The sequence below is a fragment of the Bubalus kerabau genome, chromosome 6 (assembly GCF_029407905.1).
Source record: "Bubalus kerabau isolate K-KA32 ecotype Philippines breed swamp buffalo chromosome 6, PCC_UOA_SB_1v2, whole genome shotgun sequence".
In the NCBI taxonomy this organism is placed as follows: Eukaryota; Metazoa; Chordata; class Mammalia; order Artiodactyla; family Bovidae; genus Bubalus; species Bubalus kerabau.
Window position 1 is genome coordinate 22,665,208 of NC_073629.1, and position 27,146 is coordinate 22,692,353.

The window sequence follows — 27,146 nt, forward strand, 5'->3', positions numbered from 1 at the left end:
CAGAGTATGGTAAAGTCCCTAACAAGTGCACCATGTATCTACGTTTACCACAGGTTTCCTAAAACACTGGAAAATTACAGTGTAAAGAGAACAAGCAAATTCAGTTACCATGGGTGAGAGGAGGTAGTTTAAGAATAAACTTATTTTTCATAGCATGGAGTTGACAGTAACTTATCAAAATTATAATGAAAACACCAGAAGAACCCAAATCAGACTATTTATATACAAATTCTGGAATTGCCATTTATTACTCTTGGGTAATAGGCTAGGTAATTTACCAGCCTTGGGTAACAAGTAATAGAAAATAATGGATTTATTCTCTGTGCCTCAGTTTCTCCACCTATAAAACAAAGATAATTTGTAGGATTGTTATCAGGATATATTAAGACTGTTGAAGTCTTTGAACAATGCCTGGTTCATGGTGAGCATGAGAATGAATGGTGGTGGTTAGAGACAATATTCTTTTTAAAATAACTGGCAGGTATTCAAGTTTCATTACTGGGGAAGAATAAACATTATTCTGTTTGTATTTCATTTACATAAATTCCTTGACAAGTCTCAGTTTCTCTTCATAGATGAACTTGAGGTCCAAAGGTAAACTATCCAAGTTCATAAAGGAAATGTATGACAAAGCCAAGACTCTAAATAAAAGTTTTACATTTTTTTCATTACATTATTTCTGCAGATTGGTAATCTAAAAAGCAAATACTCATTTTTAATCAATACAAGCTATCTTAGTCTGTGTGGGCTGCTAAACAAAATACCATAGACTTGGTGGCTTATAAACAACAAACATTTATTTCTCACAGTTGTAGAGGCTCAGAAACCCAAGATCACGGCACTGGCAGATTCAGGGTCTGGTGAAGGCGTTCTTCCGGGTTGCAGACTGCTGACTTCTGGCTTGCCTTCATATGGCAGAAGGAGCTAAGGAGTTCTGGGAGGCCTCTTGTAAAGGCCTGATCTGAGTCATGAGAGCTCTGCCCTCCTGACCTAATCACCTCCTCATCACCTTGGGAAACAGGATTTCAACCTCTGCACTTTAGGGAGATACAAACATGCAGACCATAGCATACATGTTGCCATTGACCTTGTATCCTATATTGTTTCACAAAGAAAGTATTCTAGATGTCTTTAAAAATATTCTATAATAACTCTATAGAAAGTCAATTGTAGTACTATGCTAGTTTATAGAAAAGAAATATGTATATATATATAGATATTAAAAGGAATGTGTCAGGGTCAAACAGCAAGCTGGAAATGAAGCCAAGTGCAGAATTCTGGTCACCAAGCTTCTCGTAAGTGACTCTTCTTCCTGACTCAAGAAGTGCAAATCTAAAACAGACCATCCACCTCCTTAAGTTCACACTCTTACCAGTTACACATCCTCTGTTTTCTTTTGCACAGGCCCACAGTACAGCCTCTCATTCTTCTTCCAATTCTGAAGACACAGAGATGTGATGAGAACAAGCACTGGCTTTGGCTGACCGCTGTTTCTGGGTATTTAATAGGAATCCTTTCCCAAGGAATAAGTGGACATCCGTTTACTGTCTTTGTTAGAGAAGAACTCCTTGGAAACCAGTTCATCACATGTGATTGTCTTCTGCTGTTATCTGTCTCAGGGGTGGCTACTGCAGAGAGCTTATTTATGGCCAACTTAGGAAAAGTTAATATACGAGCCAGATGCTTTTCATGCGATCTCTTTCAACCTTCAACTTAACTACTCTTCTCTGATGTTATTTCTTCTATAGGTGCCCAGAGCACCAAAGATGATTCATAAATCTGTATATGTGAGAACTGCTAATTAAGGTATCTGAGCAGATAAGCCTATTAAAACTATGCTTTTGTAAGAATGTTGTTGTTGCTGAAATAAATGCCATTAAAAATGCCTTTTGAGTATGCTTGAATTTTCTCTGTTGGCTGATAGAACCTTAATAGTGCTTTTGTTTCTAGTAAACTTTTTATGTTTTAACCTTCATTTTGCCTCTAGAAACCCTGAACACAACAAAACTCAGAATAAGATCTCAGCAACAAAGAGAGACTTCCTGGTAATAGAATTCAAGATTTTCTTAAACTGCATTTCTTAGTGTCCTACAAATTTTCCACAAGCTTCCTATTACAGATGAAGACATTGAGCTCTAGGATAGGAAAGTGACCTATTCCAGTTAAGTTATTCATTGTTTTATCCCACAACTGGCAGATGAAAAGAAAAAATGAAATATCATCAGTGACTTGAATTTAGAGTAATTCACTCTTAAATAATACTAGTAAAGTGAAAGTGAAAGTCGCTCAGTCGCGTCCGACTCTTTGCGACCCTATGGACTATACAGTCCGTGGAATTCTCCAGGCCAGAATACTGGAGTGGGTAGCCTTTCCCTCCTCCAGGGGGTCTTCCCAACCCAGGGATCGAACTAAGTTGAAGGGAAATCAAGAAAAATGTCATACTCTGACATTGGTACACTGTTTCAGTTGCATACCACTCCTTCCCCAGCACAGATGAACTTTTGGTTATTTGAAGGGTAAGGGGCTGGGGAGGAGGGCTGGGACGCTTGACATCGCTGACAAGCGATGGTACCAAGCTATCCCTGATAGAATGACAGTAAGGCCCAAGTGTTAACAATCTCTGATTTTAATGATAGTCAATCTCAAGGGAAAGTCATAACCTCCTCCATGGGATCCTTGATTTAAACAGAATCTCATGTGTTTAACCAGCTACCTTACATTTGTCTTACCCCAGAGTTCCAGTGTATTTTCTCCCTTTAGCTTCTTGGCTCCTTTTAGCCCCACCACCTGACATAGTCCACCAGCCTCCAACCAAACAGGATACTCTTGGTTGAGTGCTAGCTTGAGTTACTTCTCTCTCTCATACAAATGAGAAGCTGAAGCTACTCATGATTACAGTATCATCTGAGGACGAAGGCATAAGCTGCAGGTAGAATATGCTACCACAGCACTATGTTGTTTTAAAAATGTTAGGCCCTGGCCCCTCCAGTTTTTCCCTCTTGTATCCAAATTCTGACACCACTGGCTTGTAGCAGTCTATAATAGGCATGAGTTCAAGGTGCCATATGCTTCTCTGGTGCCTGTTTGTGGGCCAGATAGAGGAAGAGTATGCTGGAGAGAGCACTGACCAGGAAGATGACATCAAACCAACGGTGATAGAAGTTGAACTGCAGCTCTCCAAGGACTTCGGTGATGATGGTGCGGTACTCCAGAGGCATGCTCATTCGGATCAGCAGCACAGATGAGACGAAGTACATGCCCTGTAGGTCAAATGAAGCCAGAAGGGGCTTTGAATGCAGTGACAAAGGAAATTGTTAAAATATTAAAAAGTATGAAACATTTCTGGTATTTTATGGTTCTAGACATAAAGCTAGTTCATTAAACTTACCATTATCTGAGCTAATAGCAGGACAATGACATTGGAGGACTTACTGCTGGAGATGGCATAAAAGAACTGTCAAGAAAGGGAGGAGAGATGATTATACAGTACTTCTAGATTCCTGTGTCAAAAACATTAAGTAGTATAGTTAGCATGTAAATAAAAGTGTTTTTTTCCATGCCACCATCTTGTATAGAACCGTTCATAAGATTAAGGCTATAAATAAGACATGTAAACAGATGGCCCCAAAAGGATCCACTTATAGTTTTCCCATACGGGTAAGTATGGGAAAATATCACTACAAACTAGTAGCATCACTACTAGTGATGCTTTGTAGGAAGCATCACTATGAACAAAGCTAGTGGAGGTGATGGAATTCCAGTTGAGCTATTTCAAATTCTAAAAGATGATGCTGTTAAAATGCTGCACTCAATATGCCAGCAAATTTGGAAAACTCAGCAGTGGCCACAGAACTGGAAAAGGTCAGTTTTCATTCCAATCCCAAAGAAAGGCAATGCCAAAGAATGCTCAAACTACCGCACAATTGCACTCATCTCATATGCTAGTAAAGTAATGCTCAAAATTCTCCAAGCCAGGCTTCAACAGTATGTGAGCCGAGAACTGCCAGGATGTTCAAGCTAGATTTAGAAAAGGCAGAGGAACCAGAGATCAAATTGCCAACATCTGTCAGATCTTAGAAAAAGCAAGAGTTCCAGAAAAACATCTGATTTATTGACTATACCAAAGCCTTTGACTGTGTGGATCACAACAAACTGTGGAAAACTCTCCAAGAGATGGGAATACCAGAACACTACCTGCCTCCTAAGAAATCTGTATGCAGATCAAGAAACAACAGTTAGAACTGGACATGGAAAAACAGACTGGTTCCAAATTGGGAAAGGAGTATGTCAAGGCTGTATATTGTCACCCTGCTTATTTAACTTATATGCAGAGGACATCATGCAAAATGCCGGGCTGGATGAAGCACAAGCTGGAATCAAGACTGCAGGGAGAAATATCAATAACCTCAGATATGCAGATGACAGCACCCTAATGGCAGAAAGTGAAGAGGAACTAAAGAGCCTCTTGAAAGTGAAAGAGGAGAGTGAAAAAGCTGGCTTAAAACTCAACATTCAAAAAACTAAGGTCATGGTATCCAGTCCCATCACTTCATGGCAAATGGATGGGGAAACAGTGGAAACAGATCCAAAATCACTGCAGAGAGTGACTGCAGCCATGAAATTAAAAGACGCTTCCTCCTAGGAAGAAAAGCTATGACCAACCTAGACAGCATATTAAAAAGCAGAGATATTACTTTGCCAAAAAATGTTCATCTAGTCAAAGCTATGGTTTTTTCCAATAGTGATGTATGGATGTGAGAGTTGGACCATAAAGAAAGCTGAGCACTGAAGAATTGATGTTTTTGAACTGTGGTGTTGGAGAAGATGCTTGAGAGTCCTTTGGACTGCAAGGAGATCAAACCAGTCAATCTTAAAGGAAATCATTTCTGAATATTCACTGGAAGGACCGATGCTGAAACTGAAGCTCCAATACTTTGGCCACTTGATGTGAAGAGCCGACTCATTAGAGAAGACCCTGATGCTGGGGAAGACTGAGGGCAGGCAGGAGAAGGGGTTGACAGAGAATGAGATGGTTGGATGACATCACCGACTCATTGGACACGAATCTGAGCGAACTCCAGGAGATAGTGAAAGACAGGGAAACCTGGCATGCCGCAGTCCATGGGGTTGCAAAGAGTCAGACGGGAATTAGCGACTGAACTGAACTGATACGGGTAAGTTGGTGGTTTTAAGTATTATAACGTGAAAAGATTCCCACTTACCAGAAACCATGTGATACATATGATTTTAGCATCATTATATAACATTAAAGCAAATTAAACCAGGCCACTCCAAGCCCCTGTAGTTGTTTCTGGGCTCCTGAGCTCTTCCTAAAATTGTGCTGAATGCGTGCAGAGCCCTTTCCCCCTCCCAACCTCTTCGCTCCTCTCATTTCAACAGCTCTTGGATTTTGAAATCCCACCTCTTCTACCAGAGAATTTACCTTCCAGTTCCATGAAACCTTCCTTTGCTGATCAGAAAACAGCCCAATGTTCAGCTTCTCCTACTTCCATATTCTCTTTACAAGCGACTCTCCCAGTTGTTCGTCTCACCTCAGGTACTACCTCATTTATTCATTCCAGCTATCTGCTCAGTATCTACCACGTGCCAGGTGCTGTTCTAGGTGCTGGTGACACATGAGTGAACGAAACACACTGTGATCTCATTCTATGACCTTTGGGAACTACTTATCTGTCTGGTGTAGGATGTAAATACATTATCATCAATTTATGTGCTAGTCTAACTTTTTCTTTTATTCTGTGGCATGTCTTTTACAAATTTGTAGTTGTTGTTTAAGATCTCAGAAGGCAGAAATCTTAATTAGGTAAAGTTATCTCACAGTGCCACATGTAATTAAGTACTTTTCAACTCCATGATACAACCTACCTTGGTAAGAGTGATCAGCAGTCCTCTGATAGATGTGACTATGATTATTCCAACCAGAATGAAGGAAATGTGTTGGGACCAGAACTTCACCTGTCAAGACAAGAGGAAGAAAAAATATTTGTTAAATCTCTGTTCAGAGAGATGGGAAAGCTAAGACGATACATTATTATCACTTATGCGACTGTGAGAGGGAACTTCATTAACAAGTAAGTGGCAATAAAAACATGTATACAAAGACTTCAGTGGATATCTTAATTATCAGACCTAAAACTTAAGGATAGAAGACAGCAAGTGCAGTGAAGTGATAAAATAATACTAATAAATCAGAAGAAACACAAAGCCAATAACACAGCTTCAAGTAAAAAGCATGAATTAAAAGGAAACTAAATAGCAGCCTGATAATTTTTAATATTTGTGAATGACAGTTCTATGATCACCCAAAACTTAAATAATAATAGAGTACGTAGACATTCTCAGCTATAGTCTAGGAAGTAGTTGACCTTTATTTGAATCAGAGCATGATACCTTTTCCTTCTCTGGGATTGCTTCAGCGTGAGAGGCAGCTGTGATACCTTGTGCTTGATTCAAGGCTGAAAAGCATCAGAGGGGAGCTGTATTGCCAACATCTGAGAGATGTTATTCAGATTTATGAAATGTGGAGTGGTGTGTAGATAAGTTACAGAAGGAACACATATACATACACAGCAACTAGCCCTAGAAAGCACTAACAAGGAAGGCATTTCTAAAAATTCACCCCAGTAAAAAAATTTTAAAAGGAAAATACATATGAAATATGAGTGAAGCATGCTTTACCATATAATTTATATACTACTTAAAGGAAAGAAACCACGCTCCTTCACATGAAAAAGGATATACTGTTGATTTATCATCTAAGAAATGTATGCCTTGAGTTGTTTCTCAAGGACTGGAGCTCAATTTGCTCTGGTGTATTTTCATTTTATCCAGTTACCAGGAGCATGCTCAGCTGAGGGTTATCATGCAAACTATGGCCAGGATCATAGAACAACTAAATGGCACTCATAAGGACTAAGAATGTGACACTGGTTTTATTACCAAAGTGCTAATCAGCTAGAATCATTGGCCATACAAATACCTGGAAAATACACTATTCTACAAATGAAGATATTAAACTTAAATTGGGACAAGACTGTCCCAATTATAAAACAGGTAGAAAGAAGATTAAAAAAAAATTTGTGCACAGGTGACAGTCAACCATTTTTAGCTCAAAGCCCATATGAATTGATACAGATAATTTTTTATAGCAGAAATCAGTGTAGTTCTAATACAAACACACTAATTAGTAGTTAATTTTCTACCAGAGGAATCAAAGGTGAGTTATATGCTTGAAGATATCATCAAGTATCACAGACAGAAGTATTTGAATATCTGGTAGGGAGAAGCTGGAGAGTGGTAGCTGTGACTGAGAAGAGAAGGAACTGTAGAAATGATCACTACCCATGAAAATAATTGCCAGTCATTATTTATGGTTTTAGGCCCTTTACAAATCTGCCATGTGAATATGCCAAAACATAGAGGGAGAAGAATGGAAGCAGAAACAAGTAGCTAGAGTAAGGACGTAGAATCTAAACATAACAAACGAAGATTTTGATACAACTCTTACATCAAATTGGATCCCCAGATAATTCACAGTGATTTCAATGCCTCTTGTGACTGGATCAGTTTTCCCAACTCGGTCAAAAACGATATTGATGGTTGCCTACAGAGACACAGACCTTTACATTAGAGTATCTCAAAAATCAGTTTCAAAAAATGATTCAAAATAATGAATCACCAAGTGTTTCTTACAGGTGGATATTTCTAAAAATGCAATTCTACTTTCAATCTAAATCATACATACTACTACTAAGTCACTTCAGTCGTGTCCGACTCTGTGCGACCCCACAGACGGCAGCCCACCAGGTTCCCCCGTACCTGGGATTCTCCAGGCAAGAACACTGGAGTGGGTTTCCATTTCCTTCTCCAAAGCATAAAAGTGAAAAGTGAAAGTGAAGTCGCTCAGTCTTGTCCGACCCTCAGCGACCCCATGGACTGCAGCCTTCCAGGCTCCTCTGTCCATGGGATTTGCCAGGCAAGAGTACTGGAGTGGGGTGCCATTGCCTTCTCCACATCACACATAAGAAATCTATTTTGGCTATTCATACATTGGCAAACAAAAGTCCCTATCTACCCTATCTTTTTTTTCCATAGAGTGTAAAGGGGGATAAGGCTATGACACATACACCTCAATGTATTAGGATCCAAAAAGGTAACATTCTGGTAAAACACAAGGTAAGAGAATCAAGTCATTCCAGGGTCATTCCCTATGGTTATTTTCTGAAAGCTCTAATAGAAATCACTAAAACAACAAGGAGAGTTATTATAGCTGACAAGCCAACAAAGAAGATCAAATGGAATTATGAAAAATAATAGATTAATCCAAAAGAAGAAAGACAAAAGGAAAAAAGAACACAAGACAAATAAAAGCATACAGCAACAGGGTTGCTCAACCATAACAATAACACATTGAATATAAATGGTTTACCACTGTATAGCACATGGAACTCAGTGTTATGTGGCCTGGATGGAAGGTGAGTTTGGAGAGAACAGACATATGTATATGTATGGCTGAGTCCCTTTGCTGTTCACCTGAAATTATCACAACATTGTTTGTTAACTGGCTATATTCCAATACAAAATAAAAAAGTTTAAAAAATATAAAAATGATCTAAACCAGAGGTTGGCAAACTCTGCCACGGTCATATGACGTGTAGATAAATGGACTTGGCTGTGTTCCAATCAAACTTTTTAAATAAAAGCAGGTGGTGGCTGGATTTGGCCTAGGGGCTGCAGATGGCTGACTCCTGGTCCAAATATGACAAATAAGTGGCAGAGACCATTAGATTAGATATACAAGCAAGTTGTTTACAAGAAGCCCACTTTAAATATAAAGATACAAATAGGTTAAAACTAAAAGCATGGAAAAAGATTTATTATGCTAATGATAATCAAAGCTGGAATGTCTATATTAATATCAAAGTAGACTTCATAGCAAAATAATGTTGCCAGAGACTAAAAGGGTCATTTCATAACGATAAAAGAATCATTTCATCAAGGGGTACATAGTGACCCTACATGACATACATGAAGAACAAAAACTGATATAATTTAAAAAAGGCAAATCCACAACAATAGGTGGAAATTTCAACACCCCTCTCTCAATAATCAAGCAGTCAGAAAATCAGTAAGAGTATAGAAAAACTTAACGATATTATCAATCAACTTGACCTAAGTGAGACCTGTAGGCTATTCTACCCAACCAGAATAGAATACACTTTCCATTCAAGCTCACAAAGAACATTAACCATGGTTGACCATATTCTGGGCCAGAAAACAAGCCTCAAGAGACTTAAAAAGATTCAAATCATACAAAATATGTTCTCAGACCACATGAAATTAAATTAGAAAGTAGTTACAGAAAGATATTCAGAAGATGCCCAAATATTTTATAACATACTTCTAAATAACCGATGAGTTAAAGAAGAAATCAAAAAGTAAATCGGAAAGTATTTTGAATTGAATGAAAATAAATATAAACTATCAAAAAAGTTGCATGTGTGAAATACAAATAAAATAGTGCTTAGTAAGAACTTTGTAGCATTAAAATGCCTATATTTAAATAAAGTTTCAAGTCAATGATCTTAGCTTCCTCTTTAAGAAATCAGAAAAAGAAGACACCCAAAAAAGCAGCAGAAGAAAAATAATAAAGATCAGAGCAGAAATCAATTAAGTAGAAACCAGAAAAACAGAGAAAATCAATTAACCCAGATGCTGGTTCTTTGAAAAGTTCAATAAAATTGATAAACTTCTATGTAGATTGATCGGGAAAAAAAAGAATGAGAGATATCAATTCACATCCACCAAAATATTGAAAGATTACCCAATTGAAGGCAGAGTTCCAAAGAATAGCAAGGAGAGATAAGAAAGCCTTCTTAAGTGAACAATGCAAAGAAACAGAGGAAAACAATAGAATGGGAAAGACTAGAGATCTCTTCAAGAAAATCAGAGACACCAAAGGGACATTTCATGCAAAGATGGGCACGATAAAAAACAGAAATGGTATGGACCCAACAGAAATAGAAGATATTAAGAAAAGGTGGCAAGAATACACAGAAGAACTATACAAGAAAGATCTTAATGACCTGGATAACCACTATGGTGTGGTCACTCACCTAGAACCAGACATCCTGGAGTACGAAGTCATGTGGGCCTTAGGAAGCATCACTACAAACAAAGCTAGTAGAGGTGATGGAATTCCAGCTGAGTTATTTCAAATCCTAAAAGATAATGCTGTTAAAGTGCTGCATTCAATATGCCAGCAAATTTGGAAAACTCAGCAGTGGCCACAGGACTGGAAAAAGTCAGTTTCATTACAATCCCAAAGAAAGGCAATGCCAAAGAATGCTCAAACTACCGCGCAGTTGCACTCATTTCATATGCTAGCAAGGTAATGCTAAAAATCCTTCAAGCTAGGTTTCAACAGTACATGAACCAAGAAATTCCAGATGTACAAGCTGGGGTTAGAAAAGTCAGAAGAATCAGAGATCAAATTGCTAACATCCATTGAGTCATAGAAAAAGCAAGGGAATTCCAGAAAAACATCGACTTCTGCTTCATTGATCATGCTAAAACCTTTGACTGTATGGATCACAAGAAACTGGAAAATTCTTAAAGAGATGGGAATACCAGACTACCTGACCTGCCTCCTGTAAGGAGAAACCTGTATGTAGGTCAGGAAGCAACAGTTAGAACTGGACATGGAACAACAAACTGGTTCCAAATTGGGAAAGGAGTATGTCGAGGCTGTATATTGTCACCCTGCTTATTTAACTTCTATGCAGAGTACATCATGAGAAACGCTGGGCTGGATGAAGCACAAGCTGGAATCAAGATGCTAGGAGAAATATCAATAACCCCAGATATGCAGATGACACCACCCTTACGGCAGAAAGCAAAGAGGAACTAAACCCTCTTGATGAAGGTGAAAGAGGACAGTGAAAAAGCTGGCTTAAAACTCAACATTCAAAAAACTAAAATCATGGATGGCATCTGGTCCCACCACTTTATGGCAAATAGATGGGGAAACAAAGGAAACAGTGACAGACTTTATTTTTGGGGGCTCTAAAATCACTGTACACAGTGACTGCCGCCATGAAATTCAAAGATGCTTGCTCCTTGGAAGAAAAGCTATGACAAACCTAGATAGCGTATTAAAAAGCAGAGACATTACTTTGCTGACAAAGGTCCATCTAGTCAAAGCTATGGTTTTTCCAGTAGTCATGTATGGATGTGAGAGCTGGACCATAAGAAGGCTGGGCACTGAAGAATTGATGCTTTTGAATTGTGGTGTTGGAGAAGACTCTTGAGAGTCCCTTGGACAGGAAGGAGATCAAACCAATCTAATCCTAAAGGAAATAAACCCTGAATATTTATTGGGATAATGATGCTGAAGTTGAAGTTCCAATACTCTGGCCATCTGATGCGAAGAGCTCACTTATTGGAAAAGATCCTTATGCTGGGAAAGGCTGAGGGCAGGAAGAGAAGTGGGCAACAGAGGATACGATGGTTGGACGGCATCATCAACTCAATGGACATGAGTTTGAGCCAACACCGGAGATAGTGAAGGACAGGGAAGCCTGGCGCGCTGCAGTCCATGGGGTTGCAAACAGTTGGAAATGACTCAGTGACTGAACAACAAAATGACTGTAATTAAAAAGACAGATAATAAGTGTTGGAGAGGATGTGGAGAAATTGCAACTGTCACACATTGCTGGCAGGAATATAAATGGTGCAGATGCTTTGGAAAACAGCCTGGTAGTTATGCAGTTTATTAGAAGGTTCAACATATAGTAAGCATATAACCCAGCAATTCTACTTCTACAGATATATATCTAAGAGAAATGAAACACATGTCCATATAAAAACTTATACACGGGATTTCCCTGATGGCTTAGAGGTAAAGAATCCACCTGCCAATGCAGGAAACACAGCTTTAATCCCTAGACCAGGCAAGTCCCAAATGCCTCAGAGCAGCTAAGTCCATGTGCTGCACCTACTGAGTCCACACATCCTCGAGCCTGTGCTCTGCAACAAGTGAAGCCACCACCACGAGAAGACTGTGCACTGCAACAACAGAGCAGCCCCTGCTTGCGGCGACTAGAGAAAAGCCTGCACAGCAACGAAGACCCAGCACAGCCCGAAAAACAAACTTATATATGAATGCTCAACAGCATTATTTACAGTGGCCAAAACTGTCACAATAAAACAACTCAAATGTTCATCAACTAATGAGTGGATACTTTAAATTAATGTGGCATATCCACATAATGGAATAAATAGTATTTGCTCATAAAAAGGAATGAAGTATTTATTGATAGAGGCTACAATATAGATAAACCTTGAAAACATTATGTTAGGAAGCCAACCACAAAAGATCACATAGCATGATTCCATTTAATAAAGTTATTAATATATTTATATATTAACATTCAATTATAGAATTTAATTGTATATCACATTCATTACTTTATTAATATATTAATATTCCATGCAAACCCTTCTACTAATTGGAAGAGAAAGAAATACTTCTCAACTTGTTCTTTAAGGTTAGACACCTAAACCATAGACATTAACAAGAAAACTACACTCTGACATTTTTCATAAACATAGATGCAAAAACTCTTCAACAAAACATTAGTAAATTAAATCTAACAAAACATTAAAAGGATAATACACCTGGCCAAGTAAGGTTTACTCCAGGAATGTGAGGTCAGTTTAATGTTCAAATATTAATTTTACTGTATTAGCAGACTAAAAAAGAGAAACCACATGATCATCTCCATAGATGCAGAAGTGACAAAATCAAACATGCTTTTATGATTAAAAACACTTAAGAAACTATTAATAAAAGAAAATTCCTCAATCTGATAAAGGGCATCTAGGAAAAACCAACAGCTAACACCATACTTAATGGTGTAAGACTGGATGCTTTCTCCCTAAGATCAGGAACAAGATCAGGGTGACTACTTTACTTAATTCTGTTACTGGAGGATTTGGTCAGTGCAGTAAGGCTTGAAGAGGAGGAGAAGATAGGATGGAATTGTCTATGTAGGAAAACAATAAGAGAGTTTAGCAAGGTAACAGAATACAAAATCAATATATAAGAATCACTTGTATATCTATATACTATTAACACTTGAAAATGAAAATTATAAAAACACTGTCGTTTATAATAGCATCTAAAAATTAAATACTTAGATAAATCTGATGAAAGATGAAAAAGATCTGTACACCAAAAACTATAAAACACTGCTGAGAAAAACTAAGAAAATCTAAATAAACGAAGAGTTGTACCATGTTCATGGATTGGAAGACATATTGATCAAGACAATGTGGTATTGGCAGAAGTAAATATATAAGATACATATAAATCTCAACAGAAAAAAAGAGAACAGAAACAGACCCATATACATAAGGTCAATTAGTTTTTGAAAAAATTGCATAATTGCCTCAATGGAGAAAGGATACTCTTTTCAACAAATGGTACTAGAACACCTGGATATCTACGTGAAAAAAGTGAACTTGGATTCATACTCCAATATTATATCAGAAATTAAACTTAAGATGGATCAGACCTAAATGTAAAATCTAAAACTATAAAATTTCTATTTTATATTTTTCATATTAAGAAAACATATGAAAAAAAATCTTTGTGACTCCGGTTAGACAAAGATTTCTTAAGATACAACACAAAAGCATAATCTATAATAAAAAAAGGATAAAATGGACACCATCGAAATTAAGACCTTTGATTTTTGAAGGATACTGCTAACAGAATGAAAAGCCAAGTCACTGATGGGAGATAATATTTTAAAATCACATATTTGATAAAAGGTTACCAAAATATACTGAAAAGCTCTCAAGCCCAACAAAAAGAAAACAATGAACCTATTTAAAAAATGGGCTTCCCAGGTGGCCCAATGGTAAAGAATCTGCAGGCCAATGCAGGAGATGTAAGAGATGTAGGTTCAATCCCTGGGTTGGGAAGATCCCCTGGAGGAAGAAATGGCATCCCACTCCAGTATTCTTGCCTGGAAAATTATATGGACAGAGGAGCCTGACGGTCTACAGTCCATGCACTGCAAAGAGTTGGACGTGACTGAACGACTGAACACAATTAAAAAACCGGCAAAAAATCTGATTGGATAAATCACCAGAGAGGATACACAGGTGGCAAAAAAGCACATAAAAGTTGTTCAACATCATTAGGCATTAGGAAAATACAAATTAAAATGATTTAGTACCACCTCGTATCTATTAAAACATCTAAGATTTAAAAGACTGACTACACAGTGTTAGCAAGGATGTGGAATAATTGAAACTCTCAAATACTGCAGGTAGGAATGTAAAATGGTACAACCTCTTTAGAAAAGTTTGGCATTTCTTCAAAAGTTAAACATGTCTGGCATATGATCCAGCCATTCTACAAGCAAATGCTTTCTCCCAAGAGAAAAGAGAACACATGTCCAAACACAGACTTGTAGACAAATATTCACAGCAACTTTATTTCTAATATTCCCAAATGGGAAACAAACAAATATTGATCAGCAGGTGAACAGATAAAACAAATTGTGGTGCATCCATACAGTGGAAAACTACGAAGTATAGAGAGACAAAGGGGCCTGAGGAAACATTTGGAAGTGATGGATGGATATGTTCTCTATGTTGATTGGGTGATGGCTGTTGCACAGGTATATGCATATATCAAAACTTACCAAATTGTATATGTTAAATATGTACAGTTTACTGAATGTCAATCATATCTCAATAAAACTGTTAAAAACCAATACAATATTGTAAAGTAATTAACCTCCAATTAAAATAAATAAATTAAAAAAAAATAAAAATAAACAAATGGTCCACACACATACACACAAAAATGTTACACTCTCCTAAAGGCTGCATCTCAGGAAAAACCTTTAGTAGCTTAATAATATGAATACTTGATAACTGAATACACTATCTTTATTTATCCTCTCCCACTGAAGAAGTCAAGATTTAAAAATGTCATCTGCATGGGTACTAACATCAATTTTTATAACATTTAGATCTGTTAAATCTAGAATCCTCCATTCATCTACACTGATCAAAATTAACTAACAAGCTGACAAAGCTCCTCTTTGTGCAAGCACAGCCTCAGTGGGAAAGTCATCAAACCAGAAAGTCAAATCAGCCTTTTTTATAATCACACTGAAATCCATTAATACCTGCAGATGGGTCACAAGTAAAGACAAATAAAGCAGTGCGTAAAATGCACATAAAGAATAGAGTGGGAGGGCAAGCCACAAAAGAGTAAAAGCTGGAAGCACAGAAAATGAATTTATCTGTAGGAATATGTTTTAGAATTTACTTTTTTGGGTATATACAGATTATTAAAAAGGACAGGTGGTTTCTATTCTGAGCTGAAGGCTGGAGTCGTGTTACATACAGTCATCTACTCATGAGTAATATGAAGAGTAGGGTGTAAAACAGGAAACTTCTATAGTCACTTCATATATTTCACAACCTAAGAACTTACTAATGATTTCTGACAGAAGAAAAATGCAACCTCCCTTTTCTAGGTGACCCAAAAAGAAGAGAGGGAAGAGGCTCAGATATGTGAAAGATGACATGCTCTGTTGATGCAGTTGGATTTGGAACTTAGTTCAACCAAACCCAATTTTCTCTCTGCCATTACTAGAGCAAATTATCTAAACCTTGACAATTAAAAAAATATACTTACCATGAAAATTTTCCAAACACAGTAAATAGAGAAGAAGTAACCCAGAAAATTAAAGTATTTCCCTTTGAAAGTTTTGGAGTATTCTATTCTCTCCTGAGGGAGAACAAACACAAAACATGGTTAGTCTTAGCAAAATGTATATTTACATTCTACAAAAATATTTCTGCCTCTATGAATCACTGTTCAGGCTAAGGATTAAAACCACACATGATAATAATATTAAAATAACAATAATAGTAGTAGTGGGACAATTTATTGAATGATTACTTTAAACCAAAAATTAGGATAAACACCTTACATGCAGTATCTACTTTAATCTTCACAACAACTCTTATGAGGTATGTCCTTTTTAATTTTACAGATAAGAAAATGAAGGCTTAGAATGGTTAAATAACTTGCTTAAGGACACACAGCTAGTGAGTAAGGGAAGTTAGGCTCAGGTCTACCTGTCTCCAAAGCCTATGTTTATCTCTGTCCTATGCAGCTGTTCCTGTGAAGTGATCCTCAAAAAGGATTAAAATAGTTTGAACAACCTTAAATAATAGATTTTGCATGTTTAAATTACATTGCATTTTAGGTGTACATAGGAAAGTTGCTTTTTGCAGTTAGGTTCCTTCTTAATCTGGCTCCTTTAAAATAGAGCTAGGTCTATTTTATATATATATATATACATATATATATATATATACAGCAAGGGCTTCCCTAGTGGCCCAGTGGTACAGAATCCACCTGCCAGTGCAAGAGACTTGGGTTCGATCTCTGGGTTAGGAAGATACCCTGGAGAAGGAAATGGCAATCCAGTCCAGTATTCTTGCCTGGGAAATCCCATAGACAGAGGACCCTGGTGGCCTATAGTCTATGGGGTCACAAAAGAGTCAGACATGACTTAGGGAATAAACAATAACAACAGACCATGGCAGATGGATATCTTACTGCTCTTGCAATATTACTAACTTGCAAGAGAATAAAAAACAATCACAGGAGCTACCATAGGAACCACCTTCTTGATCTTGTCCATCAGTAGGAAGTGACATGTGCAACCTTTCTAGATGATTAAAAGCTTCTTTTGACTATTCCAATAATTTCCATTTTTGAGAGTGTTTCATTAAGGGTTTTGCTACTGGTAGAAGCAATGTCACAAAGAATCCAGGTATCAATGCTTCATGACTGATACTGAAGCTACTGAGGTGCCTCTTACATGGCTTGGTCACAGAGGATGCTACAAAGCTTATTTAGTCTTGCTCTCTCTTCAATCACATTGGTAAAAACCACACTTCAGTTTCCTTGCTCTGTACCTTGGTAGCATATAGATCAGCTGTTTCCAGAAAAAGTTGCCTGCTTAGTTCTTCCAAAGCATCCACTTCCTGTTGAATAAGAGTAAGATCTGGCACAAAATGGGCATCAAGGTTTAAATCACACAGAAGTTTCAAGGAATAGCAATGAATAAAGCACATGCTTTTGGTTTCTTCTATAGTGGGTCCTAAGAACTGCCCATATTTTCAATTTCCTGCTTCATAGCCAGCAGTACTATTTCAGAACTATTTTTCCAATCTCAGACACAGGTGTATAAAAGCTTTACCATTAAGAGCACCACCACCAAACACCTACCACTCAGTTTTACACTAGCTTGAAAGTGGCTTGGGTAGGTAGTTCTGTTTATTTTTGCTTTATCTAGTTAGCTTAATCAAATGTCACTTTTGAAATCTCAAAAGGTTAGTTACATAGTAAGAAAAACACCTAAAATATACAGCAAAGTTTTCTCTTGAATTATCTTGAATAAATATGATGCTAGGAAAAGGGATCTAATGTTTACTGAGTTCTAATACAGGCTGAGATTTATAGACATTACCTTCTTCAGTTCTTTACAGATCTTATCTTCTATCATTCACAACAATCCCATGAGATAGGTGTCATTATCCATTTTGCAGATAAGGAAAGTAAAGCTCAGAGAATCAAATATCTTGCTCAAAGCCACACAGCTAATAGGTGTGGAAGCAAAGTCAGAGCTGCCTTACTCCGAGGTCTGCTCTTTCCATTACTCTATGCCACCTTCCAAGAACTCAGTGAGGCTATGTGATTATCCTCTCCATTTAGGAAAGGACTCAGAGAGGTTAAATAATCCTGATACTTTTTTGACTTGGCTTAGTGTTGCTAAGATAGCTTAAACCTAAAGTTTGGCTTTCATAAATTTTTAAGTAATAAAAATAGTAAAGATAGCCCTTTCTAAAACAGAAGTTTAATTGGTTTTAATCCAAATCCTCCCTCCTCTCTGTGATTTTTCTATTATCTAAATCACCAAGTGCCCTTCAGCTCCCTCCTCAGTAGTAGCTGCTGTTGGCACAGTTCAGGCCACTGATACCATGGTTCAGTTACATGTCTGGCTCCCCCATGATTAGGCAGTAAGTTCCTTGAGGAGAGAGGCTATCTTCTGCTCATCAGTTTAGCACTCTGTCTGGAAATAGGAGACGTGAAATAAATGTTTAAATAAATTTAAAGTCACCTTTTTTCCCCCCTCTCTCCTGTGGTCATCCCATTTTTTTTGTTTGTTCTAATTCCTACCTGCATTTCACACCAGAAAGGTATATCATAATTTATAGCAAGAACAGGTTACATTCTTTTCCTCCAACTGAGGTAAAAGGGAATTTGTTCTTCCTCAGGCCAGAGATGGGAGGAATATGCATAAGCTATCTCATCTCTAGTCCATCACACCAAATTTTGGCTTGACAGCCTGGTAGCCATAAAGAGATTTTAACACTGCAACCAGCTGGACCAAGACAAATTCTTTAACACAATCTCCTTGATTCTTTAAACAAAAAAGTTACTGGAGATAAGAGCTGCTTAAAATTTGTTTCTAAAACTGACTGCTTTAGAAATGGGCCCTTACAATCCATATACAAACCAGTCATTTAGGGAGCCACTGTTTTGTGGTGGTTTTTTGGAGTTGGGAAATATAATAGTGTAGTGGAAAGAACTAAGGAGACCACAGTTCTGGTCTTACCTTTGTCACAAGCCACAGTGTGACTTAACTTCTCTGGGTCTATTTTCTCATCTGTAAAATGGAAAGACTGACTTGTTTGGATCCCTTCAGCTCAAAGACAATAGTTTTATTATTTTAGGATTATCTATGGCTTTCTATTTCCTAAGCCCAGTCCTGGCCAGCTGAGCTCCGATGCATTCAGGTATCTTAGAAGAGAATGTCCTGTCCCAACACTAATTTTTCTTCTGCCCTTGGTCCAGAGTTGAGAAAAAGAAACAAGCCAATGGATAAAGGATACTTTCACTTCCTGGTGCTGAAGTGGTAACACTCTTTATCATCCCCCAGAATCCTGATGGTTTGTTATGCACCTCCCCCTTCTGGAACATAGTCCTCCGTGTCATTGCCATCCTGAAATAAAAGAAAATGTAAAGACTTAGAGAATGAACTTATGATTGCCGGGGGTGGAGAATGGTGGGAGGTAAGGATGGGCGAAAGGGATAGTCAGGGAGTTTGGGATGGACATGGACACACAGCTATAATTAAAATAGATAACCAACAAGGACCTACAGTTAAAAAAAGAAAATGTAAAACCTCAGCAAAGGAGCACGGACCCTCAAAGTCCATTCTCATCGTCTCATAGCTGCTCCTTTCATTTGCTGAGCTGTTCAGGGAAGGATTGAATTCTAGAGTCCCACTTTTCTACTGCTTACAACTGAGGGAAAACTATACACTCCCAGAAGGAATGTGGAAAAGATGAAGGAGCACAGAATTGGAGTTGGCAATAAATCTGAAGACTGGATCTGCCACTTGGAAACTGTAAGGCTTTAGAGTTTTCATGTCCTCATCTCTGGATGATTATGAAGATCAATGAAACAATATATTTACTTATTACCATTATCATTTAAGAACAAAATAAAATAATAGCTAACATGCCTAGATAAAGGATCAGGTACAGGGTAGGAATTAATAAATGTTTCTTTCCTTCCTTTTCAGAAGCTGACAAGAGAAAAAAAAAATCAGAAAATCACACAAACCTGGCCTCTTCTAAAGCACCATTCTCTCTCTAATGTCAATCTCTTCCTACTACTGAATAAATCAGTGGGACATTTGTCCTTCCTATCAGTTTATGGAAGGGCCTACCACGTCAGTGGTGGCTGCTGGCATGTTCCAGCCTATCACACAGATATTAAGAACAGGGTCCTTTTGAGGAAAAATAGACCATTTGTTCATAAATGGTTACTTGAAGGGTACAATAGGCCAAGGCCTATGGGCTTAAAAAAAAACCAAACACAGGATGAGTTTAATAAAAGTAGATTTGTAGAACTAAAGAAGAATTTAACTCAACGTTAATCTCAAAAGGGTGACAAGAGATAGAAGTGGTAAGGATAAAGAAGCAGCACTGGTGTTCATGGTTAGGACCAATACAAATGGTACCAATGGTACCAAATACCATATGGTATTTCTGAAGGCTAAACTAAGCCATTGGCTAAAATAATAACAATAAAGAAGACTGCCCTGGTGGTCCAGTGGTTAAAAATCTGCTTGACAATGCAGGGGACATGGGACTGGTCTGGGGAGATTTCACAGCCTTGGGGCAACTAAGTCCATGTGCCACAACTACTAAAGCCCGCGTGCCCTAGAGCCAGCCCATGCTCCACAAGAGAAGCCACGGCAACGAGAAGCCTTTGCACCACAACAAAGAGTGGCTCCTGCTCGCTGCAACTAGAGTAAGCCTGCGCAGAGCAACCAAAGACCCAGTGCAACCAAAAATAAATAAATAAACAAAAATTTAAAAATAAACAAAAATTTTAAAAAAGCATTAAAAAAAAAAAAAAAGAATGTTAAGTGTATTGGCCACACTGACTTAACTGTTTCCTGTTAAAATGACCTTTACCTGGATACTGAGTGAATGCAATGTAGTTTCCAAGTTGTATTACTTTCTTCATGGTTCCCCTAGATTTATTACTTCATGGCAAACAGATGGGGGAAAAGTGGAAACAGTGACAGATTTTATTTTCTTGGGCTCCAAAATCACTGCAGACAGTGACTGCAGCCATGAAACTAAAAGATGCTTGCTTTTTGGAATGAAAGCTATGACAAACCTAGACAGCATATTAAAAAGCAAAGACATCACTTTGCTGACAAAGGTCCATATATTATTCAAAGTTATGGCTTTTCTAGCAGTCATGTACAGATGTGAGAATCGGACCAGAAAGAAGGTTGAGGGTTGAAGAACTGATGCTTTTCAATTGTGCTGGAGAAGACTCTTGAGAGTCCCTTGAACTGCAAGGAGATCCAACCAGTCAATACTAAAAGAAATCATACTAAATATTCATTGGAAGGACTGATGCTGAAATGCCAATAATTTGGCCACCTGATGCGAAGAACAGACTCATTAGAAAAGACCCTGATGCTGAGAAAGATTGAAGGCAGGAGAAGGGGGTGACAGAGTATGAAATGGTTGGATGGCATCACTGACTCAATGGACATGAGTTTGAGCAAACTCCAGGAGACAGTGAAGGACAAGAAAGCCTGGCATACTGCAGTCTATGGGATTGCAACGAGTTGGTCACGACTTAGTGACTGAACAACAAACAACTGTATTTATTCATCATTTTTTATTTATCTTTGTCTTTTAGCAATCTGACTATATAAAACTAGTCAAACTTGTGTTTGACTTAAGCCTCTTAGATCTGTAAATTAATGTTTTCCACTAAATTTGGGAGGCTTTTGGCCATTATTTAAGTACTTTTTTTTGCCCCTTAGTCCTAGAGGACTCCAACTACAGGTACCTGTTGGACTGCTTGATAGTGCTTCATCCTGAGATTTTCATTCATTTTTCTTTCATCTTTTATTTCTCTATCTTCAGACTGAATAATTTCTATTGACCTGCTTTCAAGTTCACTAATTGATTTTTCTGCCATCTCAACTCTGCTAAGCCTACCTAGTAAAATTTTCATTTTAGTTACTGTTGTTTTCAGCTTTTGAATTTCCTTTTGCTTCTTTTTAAAAATATAGTTTCTATTTCTCTTTTGAGACACCTTTTCTGCTCACTAATTAATATTGTATATTTTTTCATTTTTTAAAATGTATTTATAATAGCTGTTTTCAAGTCTGTTTGTTAAAGCTGTTATCTGCGCCCACCTGGGGTTAAGTGTCTGTTAGTTGCTTTTTATGGTGATATGGGGTTGCACAGTTTGGTTTCTTCGTATGCCTAGCAAGCTTTGACTGAAGACTTGACTTTGTAGATATTATGTTTCACTGACTTTGTAATCTGTTTTATTTTTCTGAAGACTGTTATTTTTTTGTTCTAGCAAGCAGTTTATCTAGCTGTACTTGAAGTGTTAGCTCTACCAGGTAGAGAACTGTGATAATTAGGTCAAATTGGGAGGCTGATTCTTCTGAGAGCCACTCTAATTATGAAGACATGCTGCAGGACCACAAGGCATCCCAGATCCTGACTTACCAAGGTCTATAGGGGTTCATGTATAGATCAGAGCCAAATCCTAAGACAGATTAGTGATGAAATGGCTTAAAAGTACACATCCACATTTGATGTGGGTCATGACTTTATATTCATCTCTCTACATGAATAAAGTAAATATAGTAAAAGGGAGAATAATCCTGGGAATCCAAACAGTATGTTTCTATATAAAACAGTATGTTTTAATAATGAATAACATCGCTCTTATTGTGTTCTAAAAATCAACATTCATATTAATTCATGTAAAATAAACTGTATAGTTTGAATGTGAATGAAACATATATAAGTAAATAAATGTATACACATGTGTATCTACTTCCAGTCCCCTAGTGAAGATGTATACAAATGGAGATAAAGAATTGGTTGGTGAATCTGGACCTCTTTATCATTCTAATATCTACTGTTCTCTCTTACATTAAGTCTTCTGACTTGATTATGTATCTTACTATAGGAAAGTGTTGAAAGAAGACACATGAAATGGAAAAACACTCATCAACTTAAAACTTCTATGACATCATTTTTATATGAGTAATACTAACTCTAATAAGAGTAGACTAATAAGTTTCACGAAGGTAGGAATTGATTACCTTGCTCATCATTCTATCTCTATGTACTATTCAGCATTTAGTACAGTGTCCAACATAAACTAGGCTTTCTACAATTATTAAGTGAATGATTCATTCATATGAATGAATAAAGGCAAAATATTAAAACCAAATGATTGTCCTGCTGAGATTATTAATAGTTTCCCTTAGCTATTTATAGTTCACTATTCTAAGAAGTCTGCATGTCACTCAAGTCTTTATTATTATTTCCATTTTATAGATAAGTAAATCAAGACATAAGAAAATAAAGCAACTACCTTAAAGTCACACTGAGTTGTAGGCCAAAGATTCAGATCCAGATAGTCTGAATCTAGCGTCTGCGCTTTTACCCACTGAGACATAAATTTCTAGAAATGCCACTTTGAAAACAAACATTTTAAAAGTGCTTTTTAAATAATAAAAACAACAATAGTTGGAAGACCTGAAGGATTTTATAAAGTAGTTGGAGAAAAGGAGGTTGAAACAAACTGTGAAAAAGTTTATAAAAATGCAGGACAATAGACTGTTAAAACACTCAATGTAGAATACCTTCAAATATAAAAGATATTCTAAAATTTATCTAAGAGAATTTATATTTGAAGTTAGGAAGTAAGGTTGATTTGAAAATTTTCCTTCACACAAGATTAGACACTAAAGTCTCTGGTGGTTCCCTAACTTAAAAATAAATGAGATGAAATTCCCTGTTAGCACCAGTCATGTCAAATTTCCTTGTTGAGAAATTTGAACAGCACAAGTTTTTAATATGCTGATAGCTTACCTTTTTTTTTTGCTTATGATCATATCCATAGTTTGGAGCAGTCGCCGTTCCAGGGCTAGAATATCTGTGTCAGTCACATTCCTATAATAAGCATAAGCTGTTAGCAGAGTTTGGGGTTCCATCTTTGGGCATAATACAGGGCAGCTGGAGCAACACAGGAACCTCAATCATTACCCAGTAATTTAAGGAACTGTACTATTCCTGGGGAATATTGAAATAAGTATAATAAGCAAAAAAAATGCTTTTATTGTCACTTTTTAATAGCCAATACTCCTGGGGCCTCAGGGGAGCAGAAGGTAACTAGCTATCTTATAGATTTCCTTAGACTTGATCCAGTGACATTTAGGATATATGTGTATATACACTTTTAACTTGGCATTGTGGTCTACTGTTTTACTTTTGGGAGGAACCAATTTCCTGAAGTTGGGACTGGCTCACATTGCTGTCCACTAGAAATGTGCTTTGTATACCCGTGGTGGATTCATGCTGATGTATGGCAAAACCAATACAATATTGTAAAGTAATTAACCTCCAATTAAAATAAATAAATTTATATTAAAAAAAAAGTGGGAGTGAAAGGGGTTGGAGGTCAGATTGAAACTGCCATTTTAAAAATAAATGTAGGATAAATAACAAGGGCAAGCAATATATAAGTAATAAGACTCAATTAGAAAGATTCCTAGGCCAATATCCAAAAGAACAGAGAAGAATAAAAAGGCAGTATCATAGATCTAATATTTAAGTATTAATGATGGGGGCATGATGTTACATATGTATTCAAGAAGTAATGAGAAGAAAAGAAAAACAAAATTCTCATTACCTGAGGAAGTAGGACATGTAAGTATACGGACAGTTGACAGCACCAAATCCAGAAAGAAGAGCCATGAGAGTCACCCCAATCACACCTACCCGGCTGATGAGTTGTTCTATGGATAAGATCCCTAAAAATATGAAAGCACATTAATGCCAGGTGATACAGATAAACTGGCTTTCATCTCACAGCAAAAGGAAACATCACTGAAAACAACAACCATTACTTTTAGCTAACTTACATAAGCTAAATTAATTATTCATATGTGGATTTTTCTCTAATAAATATAAAAGTCTATTGATTTTCTTCTTATCCCAAATGCTTCCAGAATCATCTCTATTCTTGGGTAATGGTAAAATAACAATAAATAACATTTGCTGACTATTTACTCAAGGTAACATGAACTCTAACAAAGTAGTACTTTTGGGAAAGCAAATCTGCTAGAAAAGTATAAATAGGAGATAATACTTTCCACTACAGTTACCTTCAGTCTACATATTTTCCCCTAATGTCATCAGTTCTTTAGCTATGTCTTATTCATTTTTGCCACCAATAAGCACATAATGCATCTAATAAATGGGTTGAATTTATAGAATGAGTAAGTATATGAGTTTTAGATACTCAATTTTATTCCAATTATCAGTTGTTTCCTATTTTTTGAGAATGCTGAAAATCAGCATGGTAGTTAAAATAAATGCTATTTTTGATATATTTGGAATAAGTAAAAGAAAGCAATGCTAAGAGTAACTCAGGAAGTCTGGGGTCACAGGAAAAAACGAGTTCAAATTTGGTCTCACTTCCTATTTCTAGGATAGAGTCGACTTCAGCCATCCACTCCTGTGGCCTAACACCAGAGGGACCATTCAGGAATTCTATGGGCTCTGAAGCTGTACTTCCAATATTTAAGTCCTCTTGTGCCTGTATTTCCACTACCCCATTTTAGAGCTCATTGTGATCTCTGGTTTCTAGTCTTTTGCATCCCCGACCTTCCAATTCCTTCTTTGCTGGACTCCAAGCTTGTTTAATTTCTCTTGTCAGGACCCTCAGCCCCTACTCTTCTCCTAAAGCATTGATCCTGCAAACTCCTAACCCTAGATCAACCTGACACTCTGCCTTCCCAGTGCCCATGCCTGAGCTGCCCAAAACTACTAGAATGCATGTTGACATTGATGCCATTATAAGTGTATGGTCTCCAGTCTTAACAGAAATCATTCACTACCAAGGAATCCTTTTCTTGCCCTTGGTTAGTAACCCATTTTTCCAATCTTTGTTCTTTTTAGCTAATGTGCTTATCACGTAAGGAAGAAGTTATTAGACATCAACTATCTTCAAACATTTACATCTGCAATCATCCTTCTAACTTACCCCCTTCAGAACAAGACGGTGTCCACAGCTAGGGCTTCTCTTCCTGTGCTTTTGATCTAAGGCCCCTTCTACCTCCTCTAAAATTTGTTCTACTGTCTGTCCACTCTCTCTCTCTCCCTCTCTTTTATCTTCAATCTTTCCTTCTTTGCTGATTTTTTTCCTTTCAGTTTCAAGTTTCTTTCCTAAGAAAAAGTCTGTCCTTGGCCTTGAGTGTACATCTAGTTACCAACCCTCTCTATTTACCCCTTAAATGGAGGAGCTTCTTTCACGTCCATTTATTCTTCAACTGGCTGAAATTCAGCTTTCATCCCACTGTTCTACACTGAATGAAAGTGCTTTCACTAAAAATCACAATGGCAATATAATAGGTAATATTCACCAGGCACCTATTTTATACTACATACTGTTTTAAGTATTCTACTTGTATTAATTCACTTAATTCTCATAACAACTCAGGTGGATATTACTTAAGATCTCATTTTACAGATGATGAAATGGAGGCACAGAGTAGTTAAGCAACTTAGTCAAGCTAACATAGCTAATAAGTGGCAGAGTCAGGATTTAAACCCAAACAGCCTAGCCCCAGAGCCTGGACTCTTAGCCATTATCATAATATGGTCAGGAATTTTCTTCTGATTGCAAAATTCAACATTTTCCAATCCATGTTTTATTTGATCATTTATGACACTGAATTGTTCCTATTTTGCATTATTTGCCTTTCTTGGCTTTTATACTACCATTTCTGTTTTCCTTCTCTACTTGCTTTTTCTTGGTCTGTTTTTGCTCTCCATGGACCAGAATTCCCTCTTTCATTTCAGTCTATACATTTTCTTTGGGTGATCTTGCCTGTTTCCCCAGTTTCACCTAACAGCATTCAGCTGATGATATCTAATTTGTTAGATTCCTGGAATTATCTCCAAGAGGACAGATACATCTGTACTTTTAAGTTCCTGATTTGTGTATCTAATTACCTACTGAATATCACTTAGATGTGCACAGGTAACACAAATTCTACATATCCTAAACTAAAATTATCTTCCTTTTTCTGTATTACTTTTCTTAGCAAATGATATCATCAACTATCTGGTCACCCAATAAAAAAAATCTATACCATTAGTTTCTATTCAGTCTCTTACTCGGTCTTGAATACACTTCAGGGCTTTACATGATGTCTCTTGTGACTTCCTGCTGAATATATCTTTGGTTTTGTCCTTTAAACCTCAGCTTGAATATCACTTCCTCAGAAAAGTTGACGCTAAGGGCTTGCAATAAATTTGATATCCTTAGCTGCATAATTTTCTATGATAGTTTTTGTTCATGGGTTGTATCTCTAGCACTTAACATAAACTAGGTGCTCAACAAATATTTGTAAAATGTTAAATGAATGAATAAACCCAAATTC

General features: G+C 37.1%; 2 protein-coding genes across 9 annotated transcripts in view; one reads left to right on the forward strand and one right to left on the reverse strand.

The window, feature by feature from the left end:
* PDZK1 (PDZ domain containing 1) overlaps window positions 1-1,883 on the forward strand; it is a 55,589-nt gene extending 53,706 nt beyond the window's left edge. For all 3 annotated transcript variants that reach the window (XM_055584537.1, XM_055584536.1, XM_055584535.1), the window contains exon 9: window positions 1,405-1,883. In XM_055584537.1, the coding sequence (XP_055440512.1) occupies window positions 1,405-1,458 (54 nt within the window). In that variant the 3' untranslated portion in view covers window positions 1,459-1,883. The remainder of the gene's footprint in view (window positions 1-1,404) is intronic.
* GPR89A (G protein-coupled receptor 89A) overlaps window positions 266-27,146 on the reverse strand; it is a 50,934-nt gene continuing 24,053 nt past the window's right edge. For 3 of the 6 annotated variants that reach the window (XM_055584544.1, XM_055584538.1, XM_055584542.1), the window contains 9 exons: window positions 24,389-24,509; window positions 23,569-23,649; window positions 19,021-19,130; window positions 17,041-17,129; window positions 15,746-15,838; window positions 7,529-7,624; window positions 5,887-5,976; window positions 3,389-3,454; window positions 2,609-3,260 (listed from right to left, as the gene is read on the reverse strand). In XM_055584544.1, coding sequence (XP_055440519.1) covers window positions 3,054-3,260; window positions 3,389-3,454; window positions 5,887-5,976; window positions 7,529-7,624; window positions 15,746-15,838; window positions 17,041-17,129; window positions 19,021-19,130; window positions 23,569-23,649; window positions 24,389-24,509 — 953 coding nt within the window. In that variant the 3' untranslated portion in view covers window positions 2,609-3,053. Of the gene's footprint in view, window positions 1,038-1,372; window positions 1,439-2,608; window positions 3,261-3,388; window positions 3,455-5,886; window positions 5,977-7,528; window positions 7,625-15,745; window positions 15,839-17,040; window positions 17,130-19,020; window positions 19,131-23,568; window positions 23,650-24,388; window positions 24,510-27,146 lie in introns of those variants that run through there. The other 3 variants (XM_055584539.1, XM_055584541.1, XM_055584543.1) reach the window with 3 other exon arrangements.